This window comes from Neopelma chrysocephalum, unplaced genomic scaffold (assembly GCF_003984885.1).
Source record: "Neopelma chrysocephalum unplaced genomic scaffold, ASM398488v2 Primary Assembly neopelma1_98, whole genome shotgun sequence".
Lineage (NCBI taxonomy): Eukaryota > Metazoa > Chordata > Aves > Passeriformes > Pipridae > Neopelma > Neopelma chrysocephalum.
Genome location: NW_020897761.1, coordinates 3441872 through 3465593, shown reverse-complemented (window position 1 = coordinate 3465593; position 23722 = coordinate 3441872). Strand labels below are relative to the sequence as shown.

Here is a 23722-nt window from a genome sequence, read left to right as displayed (position 1 = left end):
CAATTTATGGAACACAAAAAGACCATTTAGTTCCCCGGAGACATCCTGTTTGTCTACACTACTGAACTCTACACAAGTGTTCACATGCAAACCCCGCAATATTTTTCCTCAAAAAATGTACTGAATAAGAGCTATCAATAAAATCTGAATTTTTATCAACAGAACACTTTTTTCCATGCACTAGCCTGTATCCCGTGTTTCTGTGCTATCTCCTGACTGCATGGGATTTTACACATATCGGGGGAATTTTACACATACTAGGCACACCTGGATAAATTGATAATCTGTACCCAATTCCAATGAGATCTAACTTGGGTAAGCTTCACACACAGTTACTCTTCTTCCCTTACCTCTGGAGATGTAGCTGAACCAAAAGATGTCAGAGGTTTGTTCCAGGCACTGACTGAAGGTGGCTGAGGTGGGCTAATGGGTCCCACTGACGATTAAGAAAAGAGAGTTAAAAAAACCCCTCAGTGTTGCTAGATGTATTCAACTAAAGGTATCAATTGACTGAGAATTAAATTACAGATGTCTTGATTAAATAAGCTTTAATTAACCTATTCAGCAGTTAACTACATGCTACCAATTTAGCTGCTTTCAAGTGGGGCAATCATCATGTCTGGAAGCATGACCAAGCCTGACAAAACAGACTCCTGAAGGGAGTGACAGTTTGCTCATTGCTTGTGAATGAAGAATATGATAACATAAAATACTGAGTAATATTATACTGCAAAAACCTCTTTTCAGCTAAGCTGCACTTGGGAATGCTGCCCTCTATTCCCTGTGCAAAATACATCTGCAGGTAAAAAGACATCCAGAGAGACAGCTGGCAATCATCTTTCTTTAACTACAATGTTTGCCTCCTCCCTCCCCAAATCCAGAAGAAACCACTTACATTTTTTAGAGATGTCATTCAGAACTGCTGTAGGAGGCACTTTGCTGTCCCACAGTTCAGTTCCCAGGCCGTTGTGAGCCTGGCTGTTCTGCAGGACTTTGCCCGACACGGTGTATTCTGAGCTGGCTGTCCCTCCCGCAGCCTGGCTTTGTGTCGGAACAGGAGCTTGTGGCTGAGCTGGAGACTGGGCCGGACAGGGTGGCTGTGCCTGGGCTTGAGCCTGAGCTTGTGCCTGCTGTGCAGCTGCAGCTGCTGCCTGTTGCTGCTGCTTTTTGGCAAATCTGGGTGGGAGCTTGGAATTCTGACCTCGGCCTTTTTCGCTTGATCCTTTTTTGGTCCAAACCTGTAAGCAGAAGCCCGTTTTATTCTTACAGCTGACAGTCTGTACAGACACCAACTGTTCATCGCAAAAAGCAAACTGATTAACCCAATCTTAAAGAAGTTTATTTTTTTTAGGAGTATTTAATCACAGCAACAACGATTTCTCACCCATTTTCCTTTTGGAGTATACAAGCAACAGGATAAATCTTAATCACAGTATGAAAAATGGTGTTTTCAGTTTGCCAATTCCACCTGCCCGACAGTGCCCCATCAAAAAGTACAGAATCCCAAGATGGCTAAATGAACATTAATTTTATTTACTAAATCTGAACAACTTTAATATTAAATGTAACTATTTAGTTATATTTATATGGAGGAAATACAGCTTCTTTGGAAGGAAGATTCTGCACACTTTAACAACATTCCCAGTACTGCAAGTAGCATTTTCCCCACTATAAATGCTGGTCTTGTACCTGCACTGTTTGTTCTTCCTTCTTTCTGCGCTCTTCATCTTGCAAGCGTTTTTGCTGCTTCTTAGACACCACTTCTGTGAAACCATCATCATTCAAGTTAGATTGGGAGTCTTCAACTACTGTCACTTCAGGGTGATCATCAATGATCACAACACCTATAGGAAAAGGAAAGGTATAGATGCTGCTGTTTTAACAGCTTCAGGTGCAATGCACCAAGCCAAAATTGGCTTTAGAGTGGAAGCTACTGCCCCACAGACACAGATGGGAGCCCTGATCAATGGCAAACTTCTGCTTGCCAAGTGCTTTGCTGCTGTGCTTGAAGACAAGGAGTTAATATTTAAGAACTTGAAAACTAGAGGCACCAGTACTAGATTCTCCAGGAAATATGAACTAAAACATAATAATGAATAATAAAAAACCTTCCTGGATATTAGCTCTAAGCTTATCAGTGACATCCCCCTGCCTTTACTTATGAAGGTTAACTAAATTATGGAATGTGGTGGAGAACAGTATGAATGACAAACTCAAGATTAGATGATTGTAGAAAATTGTTTTTATCTGTACATAATAACATACAATGACATTTGCCAACTTTTAAAGGCACACACATTAATTAGATATGACAAAGGTAGCAATGCTCAAGTATACAATTACTTTGGTGTTCTAAAAACATCACCCTTTTTTTTAAGTTTTCAAACATCTAGCTCTATATGCAACAAAACTAGCAGAACTACCAAAAATTATCAGCATATTAGCAATACATACTTGCGTAATTATTAAGATCAAATTGAGACAAGGCATCCACTTTTTCCTTAGGCTTCTTCGGACCAGCCTTCGGTTCTTCTCTCTTTTTGCCACTTGCATCCTTGGTGCTCTTTTGTCCTGCAGCAGCAGCACCTCCGTCCTCCTGATGTACAGAGCTGCCATTGGCGGGGTCAACACCAGGCACAGGTGCTGCCTGCTCTTCAAATGGCCTGTATTAGAAAAGAAATTCAAAAATTAAGCCACAGAGAACATTCATATCCCTCTGTAGGGCTGTAAGAGTCTACTGTGCAACTTCTTAGTAGGATCCAGACTTTTAGTTTCAGCTCCTCAATGAGAAGCTCAACAGCAAAAGCTGTTTTGGGGAAATATCAAATGCCCTGTCCAACTTCCCATCAAACTTAGCATACAGGAAAATAAAATTTAATCTAAATGACAAGCATTTCTCAACATGCTTGTCTGTGTTAGGTGATTGAACTAAAGTGCAATGCAGCAATTTATATATTAACTGCAAAACTGCTCACATGAACATTTCTGCTTTCATCCAAATCTCTAGAATCATAGCTCGAGTCAGAAACAGCACTGCCATTTTTTTAATTAGGCATTTTTAGCACTGTGCATACAAGAACACTCTGCTCTCACCTTCAGGTTCTAAGTGTCTGTATACAAACAGAAAAAATAGAAAGTACAGAGCCATGGGTGTATGTGTTAGTCTTAGTGTCTTTTCTATCAGTCTACAAATCTAAATTAACTGCTTATGATTTTAAACCACGAGAGGTCAACAGAAGGCCATAACCACATGTGGTTCCTCACAGGAGCTGGTACTCACCCTCTTTTCCCACTTCTGGGAGGAGGACCACTCCGCCTTTCACTCCTGGGCCCTGAGAAATTCCTCCCTGGTTTAGCTGGCCCATTGTTGCCCCGTCTGTTTTGACGGTCTATTCCCGGCCGCTGACTAGAGAAGCTTCTCTTGGCTATTTCCCTTTTTGGAGCTCCGGCGTTTTCTCCTGCCTTTGCAGCCACCTGTGCTGCCGCATCTGCCGTTTTCTTCTCATCCCTCTCCCGCCTCTCATTGAAGTCGCTGCTTTCTGAGGCTGTTTCCCACTCTTCATTTGCCTGATCCGAAGAATTCTGGTTGGACAAGTCTGGTGTCTTACTTCCTGACACATCCAGAGCAGGGTTGGAGGGCTCAGTAACTGCACTAGTAACTGTGGCACTTGTTGATGAGCTGGTTACCACCTCACTTATCTTGGATGCAGCCTCTCTCTCCTTTAGGCGCCTGAAGCGTGGTGGTTTATCTTGCCTTGGAGGCCGAGCAGGCCTTTGTCTTCGTGGCCTCTCTCTATTTGGATCAAACTTTCTCTCAAATTTTGGAGGTCTTTTATCAATTGGTATAGGACCATAATGCTCATTCCGTCTTGGAGGCTCCCCATCTTCTGGTTTAATGATCTCTGTTTGCCTTGGGTTCCACTGATTGTCTCTGTAGGCTGGTCTCCTGATTGTGGATGGACGTGGAGGACGCCCACCAGGATCTCGGCCACCACGCCTGTACATTCCCCCTCTGCCTCGTCTAGAAGGCTCCCCTTTAGGGAGAAATCCTGGTTTGGGTTTGTTGTCATCATCTCTTATGTATGTTTTCTCTAGAGATCTGTTGTCTACTCTGATATTGTTCTCGGGTTTGAATGACAGAGGCTTTGGAGGCTTCTTGCCATCAGCTCTTTCTTCTCTTTTCGGATGCTTGCCCTTGATGACACTGTCTTTGTCTGACAGCAGCGTGTCACTTGCGCTCTCGTGCACTTCGCTGTCAGAGTCCGTCTCTGAACCGTGCTGGCGCCGCCGCTTCGGGATTACCTCAAAGTCAGAGCTCTCACTACGAGTTTCACTCTCTTCTCTTTGTCTAACAGGCCCTGAAGGCACATGGTCTGTTCTAGGCTTAGGATCTCTGTAGTGTGGGTACTCTCTATTATGGCCTCTACTGCCCCGACCACGCCCTCCGTAAGAACCCCTGTAGCTACGGCCTCTGGAATAATACTCACCGCGACCTCTGCCTCTGTATCCCTGATCTGGGAACCAGTCTCTATCCCTGGCCTCTTTCCAGTATGTCCTGGGTGGTAAGCCAGGCTCTCTCTTTACTGGCCTGGTTTCTAAGCGTGGTTTCTCCACAACCTCCTTGCTGACCACCTTCTCAGGCTGCTTCTCCTCCTTGGCAGCAGGAGCAGGTGGCTGCGTGTGGGGCTGTGGCTGTGCCACCAGCGGAGCGGGTGGTGGGGCAGGGATGGCCGGGGGAAGCTGGGGAGTGGCCGGTTGGGCAGCTGGGAGCTGCTGCTGGACTGGGGGCGTGGGGGGCTGCACCACAGCCTTAGCTGCAGGCTCGGGCTGGCTGCCCTCCTGGCTCGCTGGGGTTGGAGCAGCATCCTGGGTTATCTTCTTAGCCAGAGGAGCGCTGCTGGAGGAGGATCTGTCTGGCTCAGCCTGAGGCAGTGGCACTTGAGGTGCTTCCTTTTTGTCACTTTTTTCAGGTTTGCTTGTTTTTTCACCAGCTGTCTTTTCTCCTTCTTTTTCCTTTCTCTGCTCACGCTCTTCTCTCTGCTCACGCTCTTCCTTCATATCTCTAAGCACAGGTTTTTTAATAGGACCTGATCTTCTGACTGGTCTATCACCGCCCTCATCTCTCCTGCCATAACCTGGCCTAGGACCCCATCTTGTTTCAGACTTAGGTTTGAAAGTTTTCTCAGGTTTTGGTCCTTCTGATGTTCTATTATTGATCAAAATTTCTTTTTTCGGTTTGATCTCAAGTCTCTCAATTGTCTCCTTTGTCTCAATAGGCCTGTTATTTAATTTAGGGATATTTGCTGCTGTTTCATTCCTCTGGTCTTCTGATTTTAGAGAGTGACTTGAACCATGGGAAATGCTCCTCTTTAGGGAAGAGTGACTTTCCCCCACAGGCACCAATTCTTCTGGAGAGCTACGTGTAACCTTCTCATTCACTCCTTCAAAATTAACTGCTGTGTTCGGTGTGTCAGTCTGGAGAGGTTGTACATCTTCCAAAGGCCTGCTTGGGAATTTCTGTACCTCTACCTCTCCTGATTCTCTGAAGAATTCTGTCTTTGGATGAGAGTCCAACTGGTTGTGTTCTACAGGATAAGCACTGGCAGGGACAGCAACTCTTTCTTGTTCCAAGTGTGCTTCAGACCTAAGCAGAAAGCAATTAAGAATGTTAGTGTGGGGGGGAAAAAATTTACTCGTACATATACTCACAAATCAAATCATTTTCTAGTAAGGATTTATATCAGTTCTAGGAAGTAACAGGCAATAATTTTAAATGAAGCCCCCAAGTATTGCCCAGACAGCAACAGAGCAAAAAGAATTTTTGAATACTTTTAAGACACAGAGGAAAAGCTTTCCTGACCATCCATCAAGCAGGAAAGGTCAGAAGTGACTGTCCTGCTTTATACCACTTGTACTTAACACACCACTTTTGAAACAAATATACATTAGACAGAAGTTCTCTAATATGGGAAGAACTGAGAGCAGATGGAGAAAAGGACAAACACTGCAGGAGTGTTCTACAAAACTAAAAATTCAAAATATGGCAATCACCATTCATCAGATTAGGCTAAGGGTCCTAAACAAGAGGTAAATTGTCTTTCTACGCTGGACTACAGAGCAGGGGTGCCTTCAGTTCCATACAACAGTACCAAGTACACTGCATCCCCCTTTCAAGTTGTGTGTGAAGAGCAGCCACAACCCAGTCAGTTTAAACTGTGTTTGCAACACGTTACACAGCCAAATGTGTGAGTTTGTGTGACTCGGAGAGGTGACGTGCAGTGGCACATAACTCAGGCCTTACCTCAAGTCGTCAGGCTCTTCCAGCACTTTGGGAGGAGAAGTAGATTGCTGAGACTCTGTGTGGGGGTAGGGGTCTGACCCCCACATCATGCGGGGCTCTGACAGAGGTACAGTGTGCTCCCTTGCCGAGCGAGCCATGTGTTCAAACGAATCCGAGCCAGCTGCTGAGCCCTCCATCTGCTCTCTTCTCATCAGTGGCTTGGGAGGCATAATTCCTGAGGCAGAGTTAAGCTCAACAATTGAAACAAGTTTAACAATAGCAAAGAAACCCACCTCAATACAAACAAAGCCTACCAGGAGGTACAAAGCAATGGTATTCTCTCCCCTCCACTCTCCTTTCCTGACCCTCCATTGTCAAAACCAAACCTCTATTCAGTGCCAGCTGACCTCGGAATGACTAAATCATACTCAACACTCATACCCCATGGACCAACAAAAGGAAAAATCTGTCTGCTTTCATTATAATGGGGAGAACTAGGTCTGCAGACCTTCATGGATGAAGTTTCTGCTGTAAGATCTCAATGGCAAAAGGCAAGATGAGCATACACAGAGGTGATTTTTTGTACTCCATTAAGGACTCCAGCTCTCTTTCTTTTGTAACATTTTAAAGACATTCTGTAGTTTTGACTGACTTTGCTCAGCCTGCCATTTCTCTGTTCATTCCCTGCACTCACTGAGGATATCCATTCCCTTGCTCATTAGTTGGGCAGGTATCTCTGTTACATTACATGATAGACTTCAATTATTTATGCCAATCAGCTTTCCTAACTGCAAATCAGATGGCCATTCCACAAATTAAAAAGGACTTTTTAGTGCCAGGAACCTGAAACCACAAACTTATTAAGACTATGGAGTTGCTAGTATGTCATATAAAAGTAACAAAATGTCATGGGTTTTTGAGAAAGCAATGTACTGCCAAGTGCTAACACGTAATGAAACACAAATGGTAAATACACTCTTTCTCTCAGTTCAACCTAACTCATGCCAGCTTTACTATCTGTAACAAAGTAGAGGTTTATGCTGACATTCTGAATCATCTTAACTGTCACTAACATGGTTGCAGTGTGATAGTTTGATTTTACTTTATAGTCAAAGGGATACAGTCTCATATGACTATAATTTTAGTCACATATGATTAAAATCTATTTTGTCTCAAACAATAAAATTATGTAGGTTTCTGCTTAAAAACCCACCCATTCACTAAACAAAGTGTGGCCAGGGAAAGACTTCTCTTTCAAAACCAAGTAAATTCAACAGCCAAAGAAATGCTTCCAGATTTACCAGGATGAATGGGAGGCATGTCCATTGCAGGTCTTCCTGACATCATCCGTGGGTCCATGTAGGATTGCATCATGAGCCACCGTGGATCAAAGCCCATGGAAGCCAAATGCTGAGGATGTGGCTGCATGGGCTGGTAAAGGGGTCTGTGCTGGGGAGGTGGGACAGGGCCACTCGAAGGCTGGGAGGGAGCAGACTGTGGAAGGACACTTTGCTGCTGCTGCTGCCACTGCTGCTGCTTCATTTGCTCCTGCACAACAGAAAACAGTATTACAGGACTTTCTGTTAAGATGAAGACTTGAGTAGAACCCAAATAACCCTTGTAAACAAGTAGTACAATTATCTCAAGGACACTAAGCATTTCTGAGTTAATTGTAAACATTCATCAAGATGAACCAGGAGAAAAAGGAGAAAACCAGACTGGATGGTTTAAAATAGCTACAGCTTTACTGGTGTCCAGCTGAGACACAGAACAACCTATACTTCATGCATGTCATTAATGCAAAGAGCTCTTCAGACCACAGGACCCAAGTTCAACTCACATTTGTGAGTGTCAAACCCTTTCAGGAAAAGCTGCAGAAACAATGATCAGTCATCAGACCCCAGGTTCCACAGGCAACCACAGCACAATGCCATTTAAAGCCAGTTTTAAAACCTCTCTTGCCTTCTGCTCACTTTTGTACCTTGAAGGTTCAAGAAGTGTTTCATGCAATTCCTGCCAATACCATGGATGTTACAGAAGCTGGAAACCAACAACTTAAGCTTTTTGAAACTCCTATGGTCATGTTCTTACTCAGAATGAAGTAGAAGACATTCTTTAAATGAGCTTCCTTCTTCTAATGAACTGGTTCATTACCTGCTGCCTCTGAAATCTTGGTGGCAGTGATTTCTGGAACTGTTTAGAATAGCCTGAGGAAACAGCAGGACGAGGCTGAGATCCCGAATCCGGCTCACTCTCATGAGTCACCTGTGAAACCTCTTTCTCATTCCGACCACTGTCTTGTCGAGTAAAGACTGCTTGATCTTCTGAAAAACAACAAAAACCCCACACGTGGGAGACAAGAGTGAATCTTAAAACGACGACAATTTCACCACAATGTCAGATAAACAATGTTGTCCTAAAACGTCTGCCTTCTCTAACGTCACAGGCTCAGTTTCCAAAACCAATAAAGGCAAAATAAAAAAGTCAAGAACAACCCCTCAAAGAGACCACTATTGTTAACAGATCTCTCAGTGTCCCTTTTAAACTCAAATACACTGGGTAATCAACCACTGACATTTAGGCTGTACCTACAATGTGATTTAAGAAGGGGTGTATCAACGATACCACAGTGCACTTGAATCAACTTTTTTTTATGAACCAAGGCTTGGTTTAGAATTAATTTTATCCATTTAAAGGATAACATAACCTTACTAAGCATAGTCTAACGGATCTGTTGTGGCATTCAAGTTCCACTACAAAAAATGTACCATGTTTCAATAGCTGCCCATTGTGTCCACTTCTCTCAGCTTGCTGAAAGAACAAAATAGCTGAAATAATTTGCATTGCTTTTTAAGCAACACGGGTGGCTCACTCTTCTTTAGGAAGAGAAGAAAGCTTACTTTTCTATCTGTATTCCTCAAAGTCCAGCCCAAATCACAGAACCTATTTTATTCCCTAATCTTTTGATGAGCTGGGCAAACAGGTCTAGCTCAAAGGACAGTTATCAGATGTAATGTGCCGGGAAATAAATGGTCTAGATGCATTAGGTTAATTAGGTATGCAAATTAGACTTCTAGACTACAACTACGCTCTGTGACTCAGCTTTAAGAAGGACAACTCCTACATGTGTGCAAGGATACCTTTTTCTTCCTTGTTATTCTTGGTTTCACTTTCTTGTTTTTCTGCTACAGGTGTTGCCACAGGTTCTACAGGCTCAGGAACCTCATGTGCTGGTTTCTCCTCTTCTTTCTCTTTCTCATTCTCCTTCTCTTCTTTCTCCGTCTCTTTTTCTTTCTCTTTCTCCACTTCTTGTTCTTTTGCCTTATCCAGTTTCTCTTTTTCTTCTTTTTCTTTTTCCTTCTCCCTTTCCCTCTCTTTTTCCTTTTCCTTCTCCCTCTCTTTTTCTCGCTCTCTCTCCCGCTCCCTCTCCTTTTCCCTCTCCCTCTCTCTTTCCCTTTCCCTCTCCCGCTCCCTTTCCCTCTCCCTCTCGCGCTCCCTTTCTCTCTCCTTCAGAGGGTCTTCCCGGGAGGGTTTTGTCACACAGCCGAATTTCTCATTTAACCGTTTGAGCTTTTCAGCACAAGCTGCTTTCCGCTGTTCTTCCATTCTCCTTTCTTCCTCTTCTCTCCGCTTACGGGCCCGCTCAACCGCAGCCGAGATCTCTGACTGCTGCCTTCTCCTCTGCTTCCAAATCTCATCTTCATCTGGTACTGGTTTAGGGGGAAAGGGTCCCTGCCTTCCCATCTGGCGATCAGGGGGAGGAGGGTGCTGCAATACAAAAACCAGTGAGGTTGAACACGTGTTACATCAACAGTCAGCTGAAATATTGCATTTAACTATCTGTCAGCACATGTGTCTGCACAGCACAGACTTGGAAGGAAAAGTAAGCCCCCATCTTCCTGATCCAGTTCAGACTCTCACAACCTGAGCTCAGAAAGGAGATGTAAAGATTCAGCTGGGCTCACGTCACCTCTCCTCACCATCCTCAAGGCAAAGTGGTAGCAAAGATGACAAACAACTTTTAGATTTGGTTACAGGCTGCTCTAAATCTCAGAGACTCAGGGAAAATCTCAGACAAAAATTCCCCAAGGAGCCAAAGAATTTCAAGGTAGCTCAGGATAACAGAGATTTTAGTTCACATTTCATTTGGGACTTCATCTCCCCATCTGTCTTGGCAGTCAGCCCTCAGCAATGTTCCCATGCTCCTGTCCTCTCTAGTTCCCAACTGGGGCTGGATAATTAAAAGCTTTTGAAATTCTTGTCCATTCACATGCTACTTACAAGATGGGGCTGTTTTACACAATTAGCATCATGGATGTGCTAGGGTCTCATCCCTACTGTCCCCAGGCACTATGACCATTTTACTTGTTAAAGGAAAGGTTTACTGTTATTTGAGGCATATTTTTACATTTTTTAGTCTAAATCTCTCTGCCACAACATTAAAGAAAGCATTAAAGAATTTAACTCAAGGAAATAAGGACAATTTCAACCTTCCTTACCGGTGGTAGAATAGATTTTGGAGGAAGAGCAGGGCCACCTCTTTCATGTATAGAAGGCTGTGGTGGACCTCGATCCTGCTGGATCAAACAGGTACCAGGATTAAGCAAGCTCATAACCACAGCCACACTGACAAATTTTACTTTTATTATTTTCTACTGCTTTAAGATACTACACCTAATAAGGTATCTGCATTCAATAGAAATCTGCATGCAAAACAAAGGCAAAATCACTTTCACTTTTTGTACTGAGAGCTAAACAACTTAAGAATTCACGTATCCAAATGTCAGAGTTTATGTCAGTGCACTGTTTTTCCTCAGATTCAATGTAGCATCAACCCTTAAAAAACAATGTGATCTTTATATACAGAGAAAATGTAAGTAAAACCAATCCCAGTTCCTCCATCATCATTATTACGGCGTCAAGAAGAAATATTTCTAGGTAATTTTCAAAGCCAGCAGTAGCTTTTCCTGATGTTGTGAAATGAGTGTTTTAAGGTGTTTTGAGAGACCTTAAAACACTCACTTCATGACACCTGGGGAAAAAAATTAAATAGGGCTGTAACAGGCATAAACTGAGGTGGTTGCCAACCTTCCCCTACCAGAGGAAACCAAAAATGGCTGAGCTGATGAATTCTACGGCAATCTGTATAAAATCTATTGGCCTGAGATGTGAGAACTGAGCTCACATTACAGCAAAGTTGCCCTCACTCATGTTCATAGCCTTAATTGACCTGACAGTTTGGAAAGACACCTGAGTCGGACTCTCCTGACAAGGCTGCTGCCAGAGGAGCTGAAGAGAAGAGTGCACAAACCTGATCAAGCTTGCCATAAGACCCTTTGGCTGCTGCTGTGGAAACCTGGGTGGCAGACTTAGCACTTGTCTGTTCTTCTGCTTCCTTCTGGTCATCAGGACTCTTGGAATCTTTTGATGGTGTTTGTTCATCACTATGTGCAAAGAAATAACAAAAATGGAATGTGTACTCCAAACAGGTATTTAGTGATTTATCTTCTAGCCTCAATGGTTCTTAGCAAAGGTTGCCCAGAGCAAGGATAATTCCTACTACACACCCAGCTGACTGGAGTCTGCAGGCAGTCCTGCAATTTAATACAGTATTAAATTACTGGAATAAATGTTATTGCAACGAGTACCTGCACTAGTTTCATTCAGTCTTTCCAAAAGCTAGGCTAGTTAAGTGACATTTCACACCCAATTGGCAATACCAACTCACCCACTTTCCTTCTCTTTTTGACTACTTCCTTGCTCGTCGTCATCACTGAAGTTCAACTGCTCGGTGTAATCCACCTCACTCTGAGCACCTGATGCGCAAACAAATGTTCAATTAATCTTTCAGAAACATTCCATGTACAAATAGCAGACCATTCATCTGATGTTCTTACCTGCCCAACCTTCATCAGCCTCAGCATCCAGATTATCAAATTTATCAAGTTCTTTGAGTTCACTAGCGCTAAGAATGGATGGGCGTTCAATGGGTTCTGAACACCAGGAAGGTGGGCCTCTTCCCCTTGGGCCTCTAAAAAAGAGACAGAAACAAAGGCCACTATTTATCCACAAATGACTAGATAAAAGGTCAACCTGTATGACAGTTATTTGAAATATACAGCACTGTTCTCTCAAACACAGTATAAATGTGAACTCTCCTCTACATGTGTGACTACCACAATTCAAATTACTGCTACACCACCTCTTTGTGAAAGAGGAACACTGGATGCCACAGCCTTGCTTGCACACTTCACAAACAACTCAAACATCGGCTGACAGCAGAAAACAACACACCTTGTAGCTTTCACATAACACACTGCATAGATCTGGTATCCTTCTCAACACCCATTTATCCACCCTGGAGATATTTCTTTATATTTTCATGCTTTCCCACTGTCAAAGATTCTGTACCATCTTCCTACTCCTATACTCAAGTTCTCCCAGTCATCCCTCTCAACCCTCGTATCCTCCTCCTGGATCCCAATCATGGATCAACTGTCAGTTTGTATCCTACTGCCCGCCAGACCCCCTATTTCCTCATGCATGTGCACAGTCCTCCTCAACTATGGAAAAATGCACAAGAAGGAGGAAAACTAATTTTGTAACACATTAGATTTGAGAACCAGGAATTAACTCCTTTCACTGTAACAATGGAAGAGTCCTTTTACAGGCAAAATACTGGTTGAAATTTCAAACATAACCCCAAGTGACTCTTGCTCTTACAAATCAAAAACCCTGTAATGTGCAGAATTTCCTCAAGCTTTGCAGTTCAGTTGTCAGGCACAAATCCCTCCATGGCACTGCTCCACACAAGCCAAACTTGGGAGACTAACCAGGGGCAGTTCTTATGCAGTGTATAATCATCATTGAGACAGTGCAAATTTCTTTATTTTTTTTAAACTAAGTCCCTGAGTTCATACCCACACAACAAACATTTATAAGGTTTCTCACCTGCTAGGCTCAGAATTGGGGAATCTTGTTGGACCTTGCATGGAAGGAGGATATGCCATTCTAGGATACTGATTAAACATCTAAAAAAGTTTTAAAAATAGGAGTCATTCATTAAAAAAAAGTATAATTGCATTAAGCATACTGAGAGCATAAAAAGAATCACAATGGAAGTAAAGTATGACTTTTCACTCAAAAGACAGTTTGCTTAATATCAGAAGTGTGTGACATCAGGGCACCAACGTGATTACAAGTGTTAATCAAGTCCTGACAAGTTCAAACTTGGCACAGCAGGAGCAGCAACAGGTAGCCACATCCTCTAAGGTGCTGGTTTCAATCCCACCCTTCCAGCAGAACTGCTGAGTGTTCCAAGGAGGGAAGAGAAAGGGGCATAAGGAAATAACACCAGCCAATAATCAATTCCTGCTGCTTAAAACTGTTCATGCAGCCATCACTTACATAAGGTGGCATCATTGCTCTGTACTGAGATGAGAGGGGTGGCTGCTGCTGCCCATTCAGCTTGGGCTGAGGGACCTGTGGCAACCGCACATCCCTCTTGTCTCCTGCCTTCTGGCCATCGTTTTGTTCTGCTGGTGTAGCACTGCCATCTTCCTGTCCCAGAGCCTTAGCTTCTTGATCTGTTGGAGAATCAGGAGAGTTGTTCTCAGTACCCCCTTCTCTCCAACCAGTTGCATCTGCATGGGCAGAATCAGTACCAGAAAAACCCAGAGTAGACTTCATATTACAGATTTACAGGCAGGGATGATGAGAAACACACTGTTCCCATCCAGTTCTCAGTGGCACAGAGATCTGTGCAGACACACCTTCATACCATGACCACTTGAGGAAACAGAAGCTGCTCCTAATCCTCTTCAGCCCTACGTCCAGCTGTGCTCCTGAACGATCAGCTCTAAATTCATGGACTGCTCTAGTTGTCCTACCCTACCTTCCAAAACACAGTGCCATTTAGGAAGGATTCTGATTATAGCACAAGAGGGAAAACAGATTTAGCTGTGCTAAGTGGGCCACTGTTGACTCAGTGTGAAGATGCTGTCAAGGGAAAGATTAAGCTTCCTAAGCAGCAGAGGCCTACAGGAAACTCTCCAGCGGCTCAAAAAGAAAGATAACACACAGGTATATGCCAAAGTGAAACCAGATATCCAGAGTCTGGCTTGTATCTCTGCCTGATAAGAATGGAATAGAAGTGATTAGGGTTGTACTTCTGTGTGTGAATGTCTAGCAAAAAGTCCAGGAAAAGTAAGGGGTTTTAATGACCTATCATTTGTGCCAGGCAGCCCATTCTTTTAGGAATTTCTGCCTACAGACTACGGGGTCAGGACAAAAAAAAAAAACCCAAACAGAGCACTCAGCAGCAGTTCTCAGATCCATGAGAACCAAAAGAAATTCAGACACACACTGTAAACAGTATTCCTTTAGAGGCACAAACCCTTTAGGGAGTGATAAACTATGCTCCTAAGTATCCATTACAGTTCCTGCACTTATCTTTGCTGGGGAGCACAGCTGCTAAAGGGGCAGTACTAGCCAAGTCGTTTAGCTTTCTGCTGTCAGACACCAAGGAAGGGCTTAATATAGCATGTACAGTGCTGCCCAAAACTGTAACTGCCTGCAGGAGGCTGGGACTGACATGCAGAGCTGTTCTCCTCATTTGGTGTTGGACAGATCTCAAATTTCCTGACAATTTATTCTTTATACCAAAATCCAGTAAGGACCTGAACAGGCACACGGCCCCAGTCTGCAGGACCTGACAAACAAATGAAGGACAGCCAGGGCATGTAACATGGAAAGGAGTTAATGGTTCCCTGAGAGCCCAAACCCTTTAAAAGCAGTTCACCTTGTGCCTTGTACTGGTACAAGACAGTCCCGCCCACAGTGCAGGACAGGGCCCTCAATCCACCAAACCTCATCAAAAGCAAACTTCTGAGGGAGAAAGGAATCTTGTTTTCCACTGGTAACAAGCACAATCCCAAATGCCTCCCCACTACAAGGATCTGGGGAAGCAATACACGCTTCTTCCCTGAGAGCTGCAAACCCAACACCATTATGGGGTGTTTTCAGTACATCTAATGCCCCACAGCCTGAACAGATCCAGCTGGTCAGAGCACTGCAGCCATGAAACAAAGATGCCAATGCCTTTCAAAGCACACTCCACTCTTTGGGGATCTTGCAGATTAAGCTTTCATTTCAGGATTTTTCAGGCTCCTCTCTTGTGAGTATTAACCATTTGGGGACAACCCGAATGACAACTTATATAATTAGTTAATATTACAAGAGTTCTTTAAATACATATTTTAGCTGTTGTGACAACTAGCAGCTGGAAGTAAGGAAAATGTCAGTATTGTGCAACTAACAAGTGTTCCTCAGAGCACAGCTGGAGTACTGACTACACTGGGAAAATGGAAAGTGAAAGGATCAAACACACTACCTTCCACACCTCAGGAACACAGTAAAGCAGAGTAAAACCTGAAATATCCATTTCTTCAGTGCAGGAGTGTGTTGATTAAAACAATATGTTCATCAATTTTGTACAGGGCCCGATTAATCCTCTAATATGTTCCACACCCATCCATGCAGTCACACAAAAATTTGCAGCACACACTTACTTTGTGGTCGCAGGTTGGGTCCTGATCCATGGAGCTCTTCAGGTGCATCTTTATCTTTACCTGACTTTTCCTGATCCCCAGCTGCCGGCAGACTGGGAAATTCTTGCTGGAAATAACTATTTACAGGAAGAGGTGGACCTACAAAGCAAGATATTCACAAAGTCACAACTTTCTGTAGACAAAACAGTTCAGAGAGCAATAGAAGCCTGTTCATCCTTCAAAAGTGAATGTTAAAGCCACATTCATTTACTGGTAATGTAATTCACATAAGTAAAGAGCAATCCTTGTAAAGTGTTCACGTTTGCTATCAGAGTCGTTTAATTTATTAGACCAATTATCACAGCTGTTGGGGCTGAGAAAAATCCAGAAGCACCAGAGAGGAACAATGGGCAATGGAACAAGGAACACAGGGAGTACCTGAAGTTCCTCAGCTCTGTAAACACTTTCCCCCACTCCTTCCAAAGGTTTCCTCCTTTTCACTCTACAACTACAGTGCACCCAAGAATGGGCAACTATGTTACTGCAATGCCTTTAAGATTAATTACTGTTCTAATAATAAATCTTCAGGACTTTAAAAGGCCACAGCTTTTACCTTATGAGAAAAGTACCAGAACTGCAGCATTCTTGATTTCTAAAACCCCTTGATATTATAACTCAAGATTGGAATTTAAGACTTCTGTTGTACCTGGTATGGAAGTCAAATATACAGGTTGTCTTCCTCTGTAGAAGGTTTTGTTGGCATCTACTTTGCACCAACTTCTTCACCTCTCCATTCACATAATGGATAGACCTATATCAGCAGCACTGTAGTGCCCAATCACTGATTATCTTGCTGAGGGGAAATTTCTGTTCCAACAGCCTGAATAACACTCTGTTCCTATACCTGTCTTTACTACTGGCTGCTAAAAGAGACGTGGTGTTAGCCTACAGAGACTACTGGGCAAACTCACAAAAAGGGATCTGAACACATGCCATCCAAAAGCCCCCATTCCCCAAGCCATGCTTTTTTTAACAACTAGAAAAGCTTTTTCCCTCCACTCTGAAGGAATCATTCCTAACAAAAATGCAGGGATGCCAATGGACTTTGGTTGGGTTTTTTCCATGATTAGGAGTCAAGCACAGGATAAATTCCTTACTCTTTACTTTGTAAAGGCATGACAGTAAATGCTACTGTTTATCCTGGTGCCTACAAATTGCCTTGAAATCTTTCCATTTTCACTGAATTCACATACTACAGATCACATTAACTTGTCTTTTGTTAATGGACACTGACTGTTAATGTTCCCATGCAGCTGCATCCAAAGACTTGCTCTTAACAGGACTGAAAACCACTCACACTAACCAGATGACCTGCCAGGCAAGGGAGCCCCTTCCCAGATCCCAGGCCATGCAACATCCATGAGTTTTATAAATCTTCAAAAATGTTTTCTGCTCAAGTCTACACTGTGAACAGCAAGAATGTTTTAAAGGCAAAGTAACAGCATCAGTGATCTCCTTGATTATGTTTAAGCTCTTAATCTGAAATAGCCAGAATGTCAGCCAGTAGTTCAGACAGAACTTAAGGAATTCAAAGATATTTTGGCAGCATTTAACCCCAACTGTCAGCCAATGCCTGAGTTGAAAAATTCATGCTGCTGTTACATTTCAGAAGTCTTTCCTTTCTACATGGCCTTTCTACAGACAGGATCAGAAAAGGGTTTAGTCCTGCCTCACTCAAGTTTTACGAGAGCACGAGGCAGTGGCTGAGTGACTGCTGGAACACTCACAAGGCATCTGGAAACAGTACAGGTTCTAAGAGCCAACTGCAGCTCAGGAAGGCACGAGCACAACAGGTGTATCCTGAGTTTCAACCCAGAGGACAGCAAGCAGCTGATGCCAATTCACATGCAGTATTTCTTCTGGAAACAGCAAACCCGCTCCTGCATTAATTGAATGAAATGAGGGTGCCATCTGGGCTTGGCACACCAGCTGCCATGGTAACTATGAAATAATTAGCTAAACGCATTTTGAAGCCACTGAGCCGAATCACTATTTCCTGTGTCATGGAGATGATCTTATCAGCTTATGCAGAAAGGCTGGGGTGCAGATCGCTTTGCATCAGTGTGAATTCCTTTTTTTTATTCCACAGAAATCTTGTAAAAGCTTATAGGAGAAAAGTTCCTATATTTGACAATGAAAGAAACACTGAATATCAGAGAGGAGAGCACGAAATGAAGAATGTAGGACTTTCTAATACTTTGTGTAAGAAAACCCCAAATCATTAGATATGTGATGTTAACAAACTATATAATGTCTAAGAAGTGACCTCCACGCAATTTAGATTTTACTATTTTAAAATCTCTATTCAGAAGAGAATTCACTTCTTCAACTCGAAAGCCTAAACTCCATTTTATAGCCACAGAAAGTCTGCAATACTCAAATTTAAGGAACAAAACACATTGCAGGGTATTCTTCACCACGGAGACACAGGAATTCTAAGTAACCTCTCACTCTACAAGCATTTAAAAAATCTGCTGAAGATTCAGTTCTGATCTTACATCTGTAATGTAAGATTAAGTCAAGATTCACACCAATGGAAACAGTTCTCCTTCTTTTCATATAATTATGTCAAACAAACCTTTAACTTTTCCCCAGAAAAAAACTACTTTAGTATCACTTTGATACTAAAATAACCAAGGAATCTATAAAATAAAGGGAAAAGTATCGCTGTAGCACGTGTTTAAACAGAAACATGACGACACACCTTGCACAAAATGATCTAAAATTATGATCAAGATTATGACCACCAAGTGTTTATGGCTCTCCTTCCCATGCTAAAAACTGTAGCTGTTGCAGGAACTGCCTGTGATTCTCTCTCCTCACCACAGCGATTTCTGAGGTTTTACACTGCCACCACCATTTCCCCATCAGTTCAGAAGAACTGACTACCCCACAACCCTTTACAAAGCAGTCAGACCTGCTGACAAATCCTGCTGCAGCGACCAGGCACTGGCTCACCTTCCAGCCTGGAAAGGTGCTTCCACAACTTTCCCCAGTCCCAAGTGGCCAGGTCAGGACTCAAAGGACTGCTGGGTGTGAGGTCTCTCCCAGCAGCATTCCCAGCCTGCTGGGCCAGCCAAGAACCCTCCAACTGAGCAGCACTTACCGTCCTGTCCACCTGGCTTGGTGTTGGCCCAGGATTTGGCAACAGGAGCTGCTTCTGGAGGAGCAGGAACAGCAGGTTTTGGCTGTGTCTGCGGCACGTCTGGCTGTCTGGAATGAAGAGGAAAAGCACTTGTGAATACAAGAGGGTGAGCACAGAATAAGCTCGTCAGGACTGCAAACAAGTGAATGAAATGAGGGAGCTGTGCAGCTGAAGAACCAATAACTACTTTTCCGCAGAAAAAGCATTTTCTTATATAAAAGAAGTTGTTATAGTAACAGTTAAAAAAAAATTGAATTAATTAGCTAATTCTTTCAAGAGTCCACTTCCCCAAGTGGAGAGGAATGAATGAAAATGGCTGGGCAGAAAATACAGTCAGGTATGAACTGAATTATAACTTTTAAAGTAGTGTATTGGACAATCAAAAAATCATCAATCTACAACCATCAAAGGAAATTATTTGGAATAATGTCCCCTTGCCTCAGGAATTACTAGAGGAAACCACTTCAAAACCACCATGAACCAAGAGAAAGAAGGCAAATACATGTCAGAAACTAGGAAGTAAAAGGAACTGATAAGGAAAGCTAAAGACATCATGAAAAACTGAATGGGTACCAGGAACTGGAGCCGAGAAGTTGAAGCCTTAAGAAATGGTCTCAGTCTCACCACCCTAACAATGAAGAGGCATAAGCACTCTTTTTGTCCAATGTAAAAAAACCAGACACATAAAACCTTTCTAGTCTGCAGATGCAGTGATATTGTTTAACTTGGTTCGATAAAAGCTATTTCTGAAATCTGCATATTCAGATAACAGAAGACCCGCAGCATTTGTGTCTACAAGTCAAGACCTCCAGCTCATTAGCAGTGACTTTTGATAAAACAGGAACTATGGGGCAAATCCTGTAGTCTAAAATCACTTAATTATACCACTAAAGAGATAACTAGTGTAGTATCATGTCAAGTAACTCACAGGAAGCAATTATGTTTTAAGCAGATCCTACAGTAATCTTAAACTTCTGAGGGCTGAGAAGTCAGTTCCATTTGGGTTCTGCAGTGATCCACCCACGCCCTACACAGTAGTCTGAGAACTGACATAGAAGTAAACATCATTTAAAGATATCATTACTGGGGAGAAACACACAGGCTTCTCACAAGGACAACTGAATGCAATTTTCATTTGTTTCCAGAGATTACTGTGATTAAAAAAAAAAAAAAATCTCTTTTTTTTCCTGTTTCCACTTAGTTGCACTTTCTTACAGCTGCACATTTTCTAAGCAGATTTTGGAAGCTGTAACTTCCATGGCTATACTTTGTCACACACAAGGGAAAGAAGGAATAAAACGTTAAAGAAACTATTCCTTGCATTCCTACCCTGTTTCAAAGCCAAGCCACTTAGAATTTTATTTATCTAAGCACTGTCCTATAGGTGTGGGTATGGATGAGGGAAAGAACTCAGCTAAATTAATCAAATCGATACACAACAGGCTGCACTGTCCAGGAAGAAGGGACTGAGGGAATACCCACAGAACGAGTCACAGCTCAGAAAAGCAGTAAAAAACCTAAATTACAGGGAACACCTCACTCATGTGAACTCCAATGCAGTGATACAAGAGACTAAAGCAAACTCTTAGCAAGATGTTCCCTTTATCCACAAGGCTTGTGAGAGGAACAATAAAACACTCCACATGTAAACTGCAGCACTTCAAGCATGTTGAAATATCACAGAAATACAGGAGTAGTTACACAAATGGCCTGAAGACCTGAGCAAACACTTTAGATGGTCCAAATTAGGACAATCTACTCATGGCCTGGGCATACACACCTGTTCCTGGGAGCAAATCCCTCCCCCTCCTTGTTTTACTTGGATGGTGTCTTCAAGGCCTTTATCAGAACAGTACATATGCAAACACAAAGGCAAAACACTTCCAATTGCAGATAAAGGACAGCCACTTATTTTTAAACATAACATCAACTACTGGAAGATAACACGTGCAGGAGGCCATGGAAAAGCAAAGATGCAGAAAAAAAACGTGTTTTAGTCAAACAAGCTACAGATTTAACAGGATAAAGTGCAAGTGACCTTGCAGTACAGGAAGATGTTGTTAAAGCATCAAACAAAACACGGGGCAGAAAACTGTAAATTTGTAGTTTCAAAAGCTTAAAAGAAAAGACTGAACCCAACACCATATTCCTGAAGTCTAATAGCTTTTCAAATATATGGCAAAAATTGACATTTAAATGTAAGAAAGTACACAATTAAATAAAGGGATGGCAAGATGGGGAAGAAAAGCTTTAAACGTCATCTTTTGCTTTCACAAGTGCTAAAAACATACAGTCAGTGCCTCTAGCTTCAACTGTTTTTCAGAACAATCTGTATGATAAAGAATTAACATTTAAACCTTGCTTCTACTTATGTAGTGAGAATCATATCCTATTTTAAGCTTACGTGGCAAAATATCTGTTTTGTAATACTTTCCAAGTAGAAACTGAAAAGTTGTAGTTTCTATTTTCTTCAGCTGTACAAATGTGAAACAAATTTAGCAGATGAAACTGCACTGAGCATGGGAAAGTTATATTATACACAGCATAAAGTGCATCAACATTGCCATCACTTCTGTTTTGGTTTTACAACATACTGGAGGAGTTTGAAACAATAGTGTAGTTTAAGACACAAAATTTTTTAGGTCTGTAGAATTTATGGCATTCTAGCAAAAAATCCAGAAGTGCAAATATCAAGAACCATTAAAAAAATAAAGCAGAGATTCAAATAAATGTATATAAATCAAGAGTTTCTGCGTTTTCTGCGCCATAGCTCAGCACAATCACAATTAAACAAGATTTTTGCATACTTTCATGAACTTGCATATTATTATTTAACTCAGCTGCTGTGCATCTCAAGGTTCTTCCTACATTTTCAAGAGAATTTTATCAAAGGTGGTTACACTGATCTTACAAAAATATTTCCTTTAAGCAGACATCAAAACTTACATACAGGTAGCCAAACCACGTGGCTAAAGGAAATACTCTTCCCTCATATGGAATTTTTAGGTAGATCACTTCCATTTTAAGTGTGAGGGGTCTTTTTGTATGTGTTTTTTGTTTTGTTTTTTAGCTATCCCCCTTACAGCAAGAGTCTTCCTCACAAAAATTAGTAGTGATGCTATTTCCTCTCTGGCAGCTACCCTGAGGACTTTATCAAGTTCTGGGCCCCTCAGTTCAGGAAGGATGTCAAGGTGCTGGAGCAGGTCCAGAGAAAAGCAACAAGGCTGGTGAAGGGACTCGAGCACAAGTCCTGTGAGGAGAGGCTGAGGGAGCTGGGGTTGTTCAGCCTGGAGAAGAGGAGGCTCAGGGGAGACCTCATCACTCTCTACAACTCCTTGAAAGGAGTAGCCAGGTGGGAGTCGGTCTCTTCTCCCAGGTAACAATCAGTAAGACAAGAGGGCATGGTCTCAAGCTCTACCAGGGGAGGTTTAGGTTGGATATTAGGAAGAAATTCTTTACAGAGGAGGTAATCAGGCATTGAAATGGGTTGCCCAGGGAACTGGTGGATTCTCCATCCCTGGAGGTTTTTAAGATGAGACAGAATGTGGTACTCAGTGCCATGGTCTGGTAACCACAGGGGTAGTAGATCAAGGGTTGGACTTGATGATCTCAGAGGTCTTTTCCAACCCGGCTGATTCTATGATTCCAAGCCTAGCCAATTCCTCCCCAGGCCCTGCCCATCCCTAGTTTTGGGGAAACTGGAGAGAACTGGCACAGGAAATCAAGGCAGAGCTCATTGGTCGCTTACTTTTCCTCTTCGTGCTGTTCTTGTTTCGAAGCCCATCCTGTGCCATCTTTAGGCACAATGTTCACATTGGGGTCATTGCCTTTGTTCTCTGCTTTGAGACTGGGCAGGTTGGCTGGGGGAGGCATCCTCCTGGAAATAGCAACTTTTCCAAGGCTCTGCAATCCATGGCGTGCAGCAACTGCAGGGCAAAGCAGAAAGGGCAAGTTAATGGGGCTGTTTAGCAGACAGGGCTTATGCAAAGCTACACAGAAACGTTCTGTGAGGAAGTCAGAAAAGTTTCAGAGTACAAGAAACAGAAATTCAAAACGCTTCATAACTGAATTTTTTAAAAAGGCAATTGGAAATACTTGGTTTGGGAGAACTTGAGTACTTTTTGAACAGCCATTATTCCACATTAAAAAGGATATATGGCCCCACCTTTCTACACAACAGTGACAGAAAGCTAGAGAAGCCGCTTAAAATACGATGTCGATGTCTTAATATCCTTCAATATTTTGTCAAGTATAATTCTCTTGCTCCTTTTGGAACTTAGTGTACATTGATGAGTCCAGGAATACCCACATGGGTCCAGCCCAGTTCTTTTTTGCTGCCAATTTCAGTTGGCAGATGTTGCCCTCACAAAAGCATTCCTACAAAGTGCATTAACTCCAGACTACGAGCATAAAAAAGCAGCACAAAGCTAATGCACCACACAGGACACTCAACCTACCAAATAATCAACTCAGGTGAACAAGTACAAGTTACTGCCCTGGGCAAGCTGTGTCATCACAAACAACTCAGTTTCAAACTTTAAAAATAATATTGTGGCAAACTTTAACAAAGTTTGAATTTACTTTCCCTCTTTTACCCTCAACTTAAGCTACTATGTCAAACCAAATTCAAAACCTTCAGAATGTCATTCTCCCCTGGTTCTCAATCCCATCAGTCACAAAACAGCAGGC

At 42.6% G+C, this 23722-nt stretch overlaps 1 protein-coding gene across 6 annotated transcripts in view; it reads right to left on the bottom strand.

Annotated features, from left to right (window-relative positions):
• PRRC2C (proline rich coiled-coil 2C) overlaps nucleotides 1-23722 on the bottom strand; it is a 68474-nt gene that overhangs the window by 30043 nt on the left and 14709 nt on the right. For 4 of the 6 annotated variants that reach the window (XM_027694589.1, XM_027694591.1, XM_027694593.1 and 1 more), the window contains exons 3-20: nucleotides 22782-22959; nucleotides 18995-19101; nucleotides 15850-15987; nucleotides 13688-13866; nucleotides 13232-13311; nucleotides 12178-12311; nucleotides 12009-12096; nucleotides 11592-11724; nucleotides 10780-10854; nucleotides 9421-10048; nucleotides 8435-8604; nucleotides 7582-7828; nucleotides 6302-6515; nucleotides 3281-5644; nucleotides 2455-2663; nucleotides 1690-1844; nucleotides 896-1238; nucleotides 351-436 (exon numbers count right to left, since the gene is read on the bottom strand). In XM_027694589.1, coding sequence (XP_027550390.1) covers nucleotides 351-436; nucleotides 896-1238; nucleotides 1690-1844; nucleotides 2455-2663; nucleotides 3281-5644; nucleotides 6302-6515; nucleotides 7582-7828; nucleotides 8435-8604; nucleotides 9421-10048; nucleotides 10780-10854; nucleotides 11592-11724; nucleotides 12009-12096; nucleotides 12178-12311; nucleotides 13232-13311; nucleotides 13688-13866; nucleotides 15850-15987; nucleotides 18995-19101; nucleotides 22782-22959 — 5528 coding nt within the window. The remainder of the gene's footprint in view (nucleotides 1-350; nucleotides 437-895; nucleotides 1239-1689; nucleotides 1845-2454; nucleotides 2664-3280; nucleotides 5645-6301; nucleotides 6516-7581; nucleotides 7829-8434; nucleotides 8605-9420; nucleotides 10049-10779; nucleotides 10855-11591; nucleotides 11725-12008; nucleotides 12097-12177; nucleotides 12312-13231; nucleotides 13312-13687; nucleotides 13867-15849; nucleotides 15988-18994; nucleotides 19102-22781; nucleotides 22960-23722) is intronic. The other 2 variants (XM_027694592.1, XM_027694590.1) reach the window with 2 other exon arrangements.